General features: G+C 40.2%; 1 protein-coding gene across 1 annotated transcript in view; it reads left to right on the top strand.

The window, feature by feature from the left end:
* The first annotated feature begins 2,517 nt into the window (after positions 1 to 2,517).
* The window catches only part of LOC119971300 (NEDD4-binding protein 1-like), a 43,311-nt gene continuing 34,607 nt past the window's right edge, over positions 2,518 to 11,221 (top strand). The window contains exons 1-2 of the mRNA XM_038806663.1: positions 2,518 to 3,095; positions 4,574 to 6,126. Of these exons, the coding sequence (XP_038662591.1) occupies positions 2,772 to 3,095; positions 4,574 to 6,126 (1,877 nt within the window). The 5' untranslated portion in view covers positions 2,518 to 2,771. The remainder of the gene's footprint in view (positions 3,096 to 4,573; positions 6,127 to 11,221) is intronic.

Genomic DNA, 11,221 nt, shown 5'->3' with positions numbered 1-11,221 from the left:
GGCCTTGGGGTTTTCCTTGATCCTACCCGCCAAAGATTTTTCATGCCCTCTCTTAGCTCTCCTAATCCCTTTCTTCAGTTCCCTCCTGGCTATCTTGTATCCCTCCAGCACCCTGTCTGAACCTTGTTTCCTCAGCCTTATATAAGTCTCCTTCTTCCTCTTAACAAGACATTCAACCTCTCTTGTCAACCATGGTTCCCTCACTCGACCATCTCTTCCCTGCCTGACAGGGACATACATATCAAAAACACGCAGTACCTGTTCCTTGAACAAGTTCCACATTTCACTTGTGTCCTTCCCTGACAGCCTATGTTCCCAACTTATGCACTTCAATTCTTGTCTGACAGCATTGTATTTACCCTTCCCCCAATTGTAAACCTTGCCCTGTTGCACGCATCTATCCCTCTCCATTACTAAAGTGAAAGTCACAGAATTGTGGTCACTACCTCCAAAATGCTCCCCCACTAACAAATCTATCACCTGCCCTGGTTCATTACCAAGTACCAAATCTAATATAGCCTCCCCTCTGGTCGGACAATCTAGATACTGTGTTAGAAAAGCTTCCTGGACACACTGCACAAACACTACCCCATCCAAACTATTTGATCTAAAGAGTTTCCACTCAATGTTTGGGAAGTTGAAGTCACCCATGACTACTACCCTGTGACTTCTGCACCTTTCCAAAATCTGTTTCCCAATCTGTTCCTCCACATCTCTGCTGCTATTGGGGGGCCTATAGAAAACTCCCAACAAGGTGATTGCTCCTTTCCTATTTCTGACTTCAACCCATATTACCTCAGTAGGCAGATCCCCCTCGAACTGCCTTTCTGCAGCTGTTATACTATCTCTAATTAACAATGCCTCCCCCCCCCCCCCCACCTCTTTTACCATCCTCCCTAATCTTGTTGAAACATCTATAACCAGGGACCTCCAACAACCATTTCTGCCCCTCTTCTATCCAAGTTTCCGTGATGGCCACCACCAAAATCTACTGGATTTTTTGGGGAAAAAATACCAGTTTAACTAATGCCCTTCAGGGGAGGAAATCTGCCATCCTTACCGACACCAGGCGCACAATAATATCTTCCCTCTGAAAAGGCCTAACAAGGCATTCAGCTGTAAGCAGCTCATCACCATGTGCTCAAGGTGGACATTGGTCTTCTAGTGCCAAGAGTTGTCTCCGACTGAGTGTTGCAGACTAGCACATTTCAAGGGCAGCATGTAAGCACAGTGGTTAGCACTGTTGTTTCACAGTTCCAGGGACCCAGGGTCGATTCCCGGGTCACTGTCTGTGCGGAGTCTGCACGTTCTCTCTCTCTGTGGGTTTCCTCCGGGTGCTCCAGTTTCCTCCCACAAGTCCCGAAAGACGTACTTGTCAGGTGAATTGGAGATTCTGAATTCTCCCTCAGTGTACCCTGTAAGAACACTATTCACAACGTCCTATGCTGCTCTTGCTCATATATTTGCTTTGTTTGGCCCTTGTTCCGCACTGTAACCAATCACTATTTGTCGATGTACCATTTGTCAATGTCAATTTTTTTTTTGTTCTACTTTGTACATGCTGTGTGTTTTCCCTTGGCCACAGAAAAATATTTTTAACTATACTTCAGTACATGTGACAATAAATTAAATTAAGTCAATTTTTTTTGTACCCGAACAGGCACCGACTGGGAGTGTGACGACTGGGGGATTTTCACAGTAACTTAATTTCAGTGTTAATGTAAGTCTCCTTGTGACACTATTAAAGATTATTAGATTATTATTAAAAAGTCCAGGACCACATGTTGAGGGATGCACTAAAGTTTGGGGCAGCCCCCGCAAAGGCACAATGGGAGGTTGCTGCCTAAGACCTTTTAGCATAGTGAACTGAGAGGAATGGAATTAAATAGAATCCTCTCGGGCAATATGACTCACATGAATTGTAAACAGTGAATACTGGAAGTATCACAATTGTATGGAAGCACCTCAATTTAAATACATTTGTACCATTGTAAAAGCCAATTTGAAATGTCTGTAATGTGTCTTTGTTATATTGAAGCACCTCAAGTGGGCAACATAATCTACGTAGAAAACCTGATTATTGCACTTTGTGTAATGGCCACTTTGAAATGGTTGCAAAGTTCTTTCAGATATTTTACATAAAAGGAGTTTTGGAAAAAAATGCAAATACATAGGGATGGGCACTTGTCAATGGCACACAAATCCCAATAGCGAACTTTTAAAAATATTAAACCTCCTGGAACGCAGCCTGATGAGGAGCCCATTTGTTTGGACAACATTCGTGTTACACATTGCAAACTAAAAAAAATTATTCATGAAGGCGGTGTCTCCCTTGAATGATAACCAACTCCGCTCAGAATGACGTATTTTTTCCCTCCTGACACACCTTGCCATTTGCAGCTTTATTCCTGTTTGCACGTCTGGCTGATGCATTGAAAAAGTCCCTGCCATGTCACAATGTCACGTGCTGCAGTAAGTGGAAAGTCCCTGTGAGCTGCTCGTGCCCGGGGGGCGCGGGCGCTGACTCAGACAGGGACGCCTGAGGAGGTCGGCGGCACGCGCACGCACGGGACGCTCTGGGCGTGCTGACGTCACCGCGTTGGGGATTTCTCGCTCTCGTTCCCGGAGCAGTGATGTCGGAATTGAGGGACGGAGCCTGTCGTGGAGCGGGCGGCTCAGGGAGCAGAATAGCGCCTCACGGAATCGCCGCCACCACCACCAGCCGCCGAGTGTCCCTGTAGTCTTGCCGGTCCCACCCACCCAATCCAGTCATGGCCGGCGTGGCGGCCTCGAGCGGCCACCGACCGAAAGCGCAGGCCTGTAGGCCTCTCGCCGCCACCGGAGCGCCCCCTGCCCCAGCGGCCGGCTGGCAAGCGCTGGCCAGCGACCTGGGCGACATCAGCGACGAGTTCGCGGTTTGCAGCGACAAGCAGCATTATCTGGAGAGCAGGAAGGCCGCCATCCAGGAGCTTTTCAAGGTGGTCCTGGTCATCTCGGTGCCTCTGTCGATGGTTCATTACCTGACCCAGTCTCCCGGCTCCCAGCAAATCTGGGTGCAGCTGAAGGGGAAACGCGAGCAAGTCAGGAAGGCCAAGGTACGAGTTCTGGAGGGGCTCCTGGCCCCAGGGAGGCTCTATTCTCGGTCTGTACGGGGAAGGAAGCAGAGGCGGAAGTAATGCCATAGGTAGTTTTAAAAGTAAACAGTGTCAAGAATAAGCTTTTCCCCTTTTCTGCTGTGGTGGAGTAATCGTTGTTTTGAGCAGGAAACTCGGTCTGATGTTTCCCGAGGGTTTGGGGTGCTATCTATTGGGGGCTTTTTGTGTCAGAAGTTAATTTTGATGGTGGGTGGGTAGGCATTAATGACAAACCATTCCATTCTGATTGTAGATTATTTTACAGAGCACTAATCGTATCCTGTGAGGGGGCTTCGTGGCTTAAACCAATTTGCTCCGAAATTTAGCCAATAGATATCAATAATCTTGTATTTTTGGTAATGGTGTGTTTTTTTTGTGTGTGGATAGCAACATCTGAACTCGGACATTTTAGCAATAAGTCTCTTTAATGAGTTTCATTGCCTTTTTCTCAATCTCGAGATTTTTTTAAAGTTTCAGTGCAGATTTGTTTTATCAATTGTAACACCAAGGATTTTTTTTGTGACCAGTATAATTTTTATTGTGGGAAAAATTTGATTGCGATGTTGTAACCACTGAATGTAACTAAATTGGACTGCAAGAAAAGTCCCAAATTCTCTAGTAAGATGATGTGACGTGTTGCATGCTTTTCAAGTCTTCGTCAAATGTGTTGCTATGGAATTTGCATTGGATCACTTGATAGCAACAGAAAAATTCCATGGTTGCAACATTTGAAAGCCAAGATCATATCGTCATTTGTCTTCTAAGCAATGGTTCTCTAAAAGGATATAGGATGCAGAATAGAAGTCATAATTTGCCTTAAGCCATATTATATTTCAGTTGTAAAACAAGTAATTTTTCTGCATTCCGTGAACTATGCTATAATGTTTCATTCTGCTGTTGACATGAAGATTCAGTGGTACATATTTTAAAATTTGTGTGTCCGGAAACATGGAATATGTGTTTACTTTGGTGGGAAATCGTTTTTGAAATTTATCACTAATTTGAGACACAAATGTCAAAAGCAATTGGATTATTAATACTGTATTTAATTTGTTATTGAGATAGGGAGGGAGTGAGTATCACTGTTTTCAGCAAGTGAAATCAACATCTGAATCAGAGTTCTTAGCACAAAATTACATATTTGCATAGTATGTATGGCTTGGAATATTCCCATCAGATTTGATGTCCTGTCCACAAGTGTAAAAGTGGCAAGTCATTGAGTTGGCCAGCTGAAACTCTGCAATGATCACCCCGCCTATCATACATTTAGTTTACCAGAAGTTTCATCACTTGTTAGATTTTCCACCACCCTCTTCCCTGCCACCGCCCCTCCCTCCCCACATCAAGTAGGACAATTGAAGTTTTGCAAATAAAATTTTAAGTGTTAATTAATTGTGTTATTGATCATCAGTTCTAATATCTCCTTTTACATTTTATAGGAATATATCAAAGGTGTTTGTAATCCAGAATTTCGCCAAACTGAGTGTTATCCAAAGGATATGCATTGCATTTTTGCAGGAGCTAAAGGATCATTTCTCAAGTGTCTCATCCAAGATACCTGTGCTGACATATCCATGGCAAGTGCTGGAGTGATTACCATTACAGGAGGTACAGAGGCAGTGATTATGGCAAAAACTCGAATACAGCAGTTTGTGCAACTCTTCAGAGATAACCAAAGCTTACCAAACAGACGGGAATCTTTAATTAAGAAGAACTTCAAACATTTTGTAGAGTTACATGATGATAAATATACAATGGATTTGCTGCTCTTGCCCAGTTCTGTAAAGGAGGAACTTTTGAATCTTGCTCAAGATGTACTTCATCATGAAGAACTTATAGATCTTACTTTGGAACCTGATGATAATTCACAAATCATTAATCATGATGCATTTAACTCCTCCCAAGACACTGAGAATTCTGAGGCACAATCTAAAGACCTGCCTTCCATTGAAGAAGCTAGAAAACAGGCTGGCACACCTGTATCCGAACTTGCTCAACAAATGGACACAATGCTTACACAAGTAACTGAAAAAGTATTTGCTCCAGAAACGGAGCAAACATGTTGCGAAACATCGTCAGCAGGAAAGGAGAGACTGTCATGCAAAAGAAGATCGTCTTCAAACGAGGACAGGCATACAAAGCGTCAGTTTTCAGGAGATGTTGATGATTTTGCAGCAAATATCACAACTAAAGTGCCTTGTAATAACTTGGTCACTGATGATCCATATGTATGTGACTTAATTGAACAGCAGGATAATCAACTTGAAGAAGACTCGACAGATACTACTCCAGAAATGGAGTTCAACATGCTTGTAGAATTTTTTAGAACAATGGGTTATCCTACTGATATTATAAAAAGAGTTGTTATTGAAATGGGACAAAATGAAGAACCTATGTTACTGCTTAAAAGAATTGTTGAAGAAAGTAAACATTTGGAAGAGGAGCAAACTGCTGGTGTACAACAGGTAGCTGTTCCAAATAGCTGCACTGCAAATTCAATGAATGAACCAAAGAAAAATCCACAAAGAGAGAGGCTGGGAAGTTGTACTATCAGAACTGTTCAAAGTGAAGGAAGTAACACAGAGTGTAAACCAGTAGCCAATTGCTTACAAGACCAATCAAAAAATGAGACAATTCATCCTGTGGATGTAGCATTGGGCAGTAATGCCCAGGGCAACACAGATAAAGTCGTAAAAATGCCTGTTCCATCCAGATTAATTAATGACACTGAGAAGTTTTACCCAGTCAGGTTTTGCAACAATGACTTAGTTACTGAGAGAAGATTGCTAAATGAAAGTGACATTGTAGCAAGAGGCAGTTCTGAACAGCCACTGTTGCCTGTGTCTTCTAATCAACAAATGGGTCGTTCAGTGACTGGAGTTCAACGGTTCCATGATTTACTGAAAAGCCCTTACAAATTAACCCTAACAAACGATCCAGGGAAACCAAATTTAAAACATATTATAATTGATGGAAGTAACATTGCTATGGCGTGAGTATGGTTACATTACCTTCAGATATGTGCAATTCACGGGCTGTGGCAAAATTTTGAACAAGTGTTAGTTTTGGCTCCGTTATGGTGCTTTTCTTTGAATAAGCTTGATTGAATAATACTCTTGACGTATAATCACTTAATCTCTACTCCAGTATTTAATTCTTCCAATGCAATGATTATTGAATATTACCTTGCTAAAGAGGATGTTTTTTGGAACAAACTTGAATTTGTTGTGTTCCTCTGGCCAACATGGCTCTCTTAACCAAGCCACACAGTTGACTGATCATTCTTCTGTCTCTTGTGAGATCTTATGTGAAAAATTACTGAAAAAAAGTGTCTAAATGCAAATTACTCAAATTGATTCATTGCATGTAAAGTGCTTTTGAGTTGTTTGAAAAAATATTGTGTTAGATAAATGTAGACTTTGTTTTGAAGATTATACCACTAATACACTAGGTTTGTGCTGATTGAAATGGTTAAAACATTTTATACATTTACATAATGAGCCAGTTGGTACAGGCATAATAGAAATAAACATCTAAGTTTGAAAAATAAATACAATTGACTGACTTAGTTAAGTTTAATGTTTTAATAATCTTTCCTTATACTTAATGCTATTGTCTTTGCTAATTGGTATTATATCTTGCTGATGGAATACGCTTCCAAAGAACTCAGTTTCAGTCATTCAATTTCTAAATTTGAACAAGGACAAAAACCCGATCCAGCGAATCGAGATGTAGAATTTAAAATCTCTGGGAGCAGATATGTTTGTATTGTAAGCAAAACTTGATTAAAATGATGAGGGATCGACCTCAAAGAACTGAGTGATATTTTCAAAGGCTGTTACTATTCACATATACCCAAGAACTATGAGAAAAATCCACATAGGCCCACAGAACAAGAGGCAATGAATATAATATTTTTTGCAGTGAGAAAATATATTGCTGAGTAAGGGTGTAACTGATTAATTGAATTTTCAGAGGTAGTTTTGGGCTCGGCTATTGAAGTTGGTAATGTATATGGCAATTTCTGCCATTTAAAGCAGATGATAATTGTATAGCTGGACGCTGGAAGCCATCATGAAGTGCGGGATTCATTTTCCCACTCCCTGATTGCTTTGGAGGTAGTGAGAAGAGAAAATGTTAAGGCTTTGGCAGTATTCGATGATTATCTAGTAATGATTAAATTATTGACCTCTGGGTCTGTAGCCAAGTGATCAGGGTGAAGGATAGCAAATAAATTTAAATGTGGAATATTATATGGCAATGCGTGGTACTATAGGAAATGATTGCACAATGTATGGCCCAGATTTCACAGTCGGGGACAAAACAACGACGCTCACTATTGACCACAGATAGCTGCCCACTATTGTCAAGGATTTTCTTTTTTAGCCAGTTTGCACTAGCTTTCTTTGAGATTGTTAGAGTCATGGAAATTGTGCATTGTCCTTCATAGATTAGTTTTTTTATCTTTTCTTGCTTTTCATTCTTCTTTAATTTGCAATTTTGAGTTCTTCTGGCTTGCATTAACATTTTAACATAAACATACTTTGGCCTGGGATACCATCATCAAAACTCTGAAGTATTGATCATCACAGCTGCACTCTGTATTCAAGCTAATGGAACTTGTATAGTGCTTGTTAATTTCTGTGGGAACAGGAATAAAACCATGCTGCCATGGTTGGTAAGCCTGGCTTGCCATTCAGTTCGATCATAGTTGATCTGTACCTTCCTCTTACCTGACTTGTTTTGTAACCGTTATTATTTTTGTCTAATTTTAAGATTATGACCTTGGTGGGCTTTCTAGCCAGAGGAAGTAGTCTCTTTATCTCTCTCTTTGTTCCTTTCTCTCTCTCTCTTTGTGTGTGTCTCTGCATTCACATTGTCTCTCTGTTCATGTGAGTGTCACTCTTTCTCTCTGCATTCACGCTCATTTTGCATTCATATGCCATGCAGAGAAAAACGCTGAGTGGCACAAAAATTGGCTTCTGAAGTCAGAGATATACTTGTTCAGGTGATAGCTTGTTTATGTGTTCTGCTACAGGGGGATGTTTGAAGGCATTTCTGGTTTCAATAACAGGAACAGAATTACCTAGTCTCCCTGGCCAACCCAGTCAAGAAGTTGATACCTTATTGCTGCTAGTGCCGAATTGAGTAAAGAAACAGCTGGCCTGAAAGCACTGCTGATCACCTGATAGAAATCAAATTTTCTGGTTAGCTATAGATAAGATAGATACAAGATTTAATGATGAAATCCTGGTTGGAAAAATCCTTAAATCCTTAAGAGTAATTAACTGAATCAATATATTAACCATGAGAGTGAGAAAAAAACTGACTAGCTGGGAACTGATCAGATAAGTACATTTTGCAAGTTGCTTGACACAGCTCGACAATTCAAGGCCAGTGAAATGAGACTTGCATGCCTTCCCAGGCCTGGACAAGATCCGTTTCCATGGTAATAGTCAGTCGGTCATAATGACTACTCGACAACTGTGTTAATCTAATTCATGTTAGAGGCATAATTGGCGAGCCAGGTTATGGAAAAATACAAAATCGCACAAAGACGTTTATCTCTTAAATTGACAGACACAGTTTGGTTGAATTGAGTGGATTATAAATTAGTTAAAGCCAATCACAGCTGTAAAAAGGGTGAAACTTTAAAGATAGTAATTTCCTTAAAAAGATCAGTTGTTGGGATGAGAACTCATTCTGGAATCATTATTACCTAATCTCTGAAACCTATTCTCTTGCTTGCTTTGCAAATCTCCATTTTTTCTTTTGTTTCGTTTTGTACTGTGCATCTTGATTTGAAGAAATTGCCACAAACTATAATTGTATTTTAAATTCAATTCAACTATCTGTATTTGCGAAAGACAATCGATCTGACTAGCTTGCTGCAGGGCTAGTCGGAACTTCCAAAATTTTGTACCTGAAAATTGACTTTGCCATTAGACACTACAAGCTGACGAATAAAGTTTCAAATAACTTTACCAATATCGCAGTCTGGAATCTGTTATTTGGAAACTAAGAAGGGATAACGCATATCCAGGGTTCCGAAAGACACAGAGATCCATCACTTAGGTTCCCACTTGAGTAAACTGTTACGATTAAACAATTAAATGAACATGAAGCAAACTGTGCTGGGAACATAGGAATAGAAGTAGGCCATTCAACCCCTCTAGCTTGTTCCGCCATTTAATTTGATAATGGCTGTTGTGTAACTCAATTTCTCCTCATACGCAGTTGCTCCATGTTCCCGAATACCCCTGCCTAATAAACATGTCAATCTCCCTTCCTTTGTAATGGGAGATTCCCACATTTCAACCACTTATCTAATCTATTAAATGCTTTGATAATTTTAAACATCTTAATTAGGATGCCCTTTAACCTTTTAAGCTCCAGTTTATGCACTCCGTCTTTATAATTTTATCCTTTAAGCCTTGGAATCATTCTGGTGAATTTGAAAGAACAGAGAGAAAGAAAAATCTGCAGTTTTTTTCTTTAAGAGATCGAGTTTGCTATCTCTTTTAGACAGTTTCAGCCCTACAGACTTGGAACGTTAACTCTGTTTCGTGCTCCACAGTTGCTGTCAGAGGTTTTGCCAGTATTTTCTGTTTTATTATGGTAGTTATTGTCTCTGTTCCAGGAATTACGATTTAAAATACAGTTTTTGTTTTGTGGAATTGATTATGGAAATTGGCACGCAGGGATACCAAAGTGTGAAAGCTACAGAGATCTCTGGTTTCAGATGCTGAATTTCGTCAACGGATGATTTAACCCTTTAATTCTTCCCCACTTTTAAGTGGGTTTTGTCTTCATAATAGCTGATGTGCCTCATGAGCTTCACTTTCACATTTGCAGCTAACTTGCATCAACTTCATTCCAGAGAGCGGGTGTCATAACAAAACTTATCCTTACAAAAAGGATACGGTAAACAGATTGTCAATGAATAGGTATCTATTAAACTTGGTTAGTTATCTTCTGTCAACTTGAATATTTGAGCTATTTTATTGTACAGATATTGTTTAAAAAATTTTACTTTTTGAAAATCCAATTGTTACTTAGAAATGGAACTCTTTAATTTAACCTTTTGGGCTAATATGCCTAATACGTTTCCACCTCACCTCCACCATTTCCAAAATTTACAGTTCTTATTTTGACTTTGTCTTGCAACATTCCCAGGCATGAGTGTTCAGTCACTGGAAATTAGTTTTGCAGTTTTTTCTAACAATTTTGAGCTAATAATTTGAGTAATTTTAGGTGAGAAATATAAACTGATAGCACTTGTCTTGATATCCAAGTGTCATGAATGGTGTTCTTGAGCTTTATATGGTGCATATGATTGGCTTAAGGTGATTGGCTGGGGCAACATCTGAGAACTCTCCCTAACAGCACCGTGGGTGTACCTACATCTCAAGGTCTGCAGCGGTTAAAAAGGCAACTCACCACCACCTTCTGAAGGGCAACTAGAGATGGGCACTAAATGCTGGCCTAACCAGCGACGCCCACATCCCTTAAATGAATCAAAAAAATAACAGTTAGTGGTGGTTCTGGGCCTCTGGGTTGTTCTGCCTGTTATGATATTTGAGGAAGGTTTGACTTACATTTTCAATGTAGAGATTAGGATGCTAACCTGTAATTTCTGATATACATCTTGGCTCATGTTTCACAAAATGATCACCCATTAAATCTGGTGATTAATCTGGCCCGTTTGCACTTGGTCCAGGAACAAACAACCTCAACTATTGAGAATTTCAAAGTCTAATTTCAGATCTCTGACACTATTGTAAACATAGCCTTCAGTATTTTAAATTTCAAGCATTTCTTTGTGAGCAGAATTATAACATCCCAACACTGGCATCATGAGGTATTAGAAGGAGAAAGTGGGCATGAATTTGGATGAGCAAGTGTAAAATTATTTTCCAAATTCACAAATTTTGGAACAATATTCTGTTCACTATTTTTTAGTGAAGAAGTTGTACAAGCTCTTATCAGTGAAAGGGCAGCACAGGGGCACTGGTTAGCACTGCTGCCTCACAGCACCAGGGACCTGCGTTCAATTCCGACCTTGGGTGACTGTGTCGAGTTTGCAC

The sequence above is a fragment of the Scyliorhinus canicula genome, chromosome 9, assembly GCF_902713615.1.
Source record: "Scyliorhinus canicula chromosome 9, sScyCan1.1, whole genome shotgun sequence".
NCBI lineage: Eukaryota > Metazoa > Chordata > Chondrichthyes > Carcharhiniformes > Scyliorhinidae > Scyliorhinus > Scyliorhinus canicula.
Note: the sequence above shows the minus strand (reverse complement) of the source record. Positions and strands in the feature narration are given on the sequence as shown.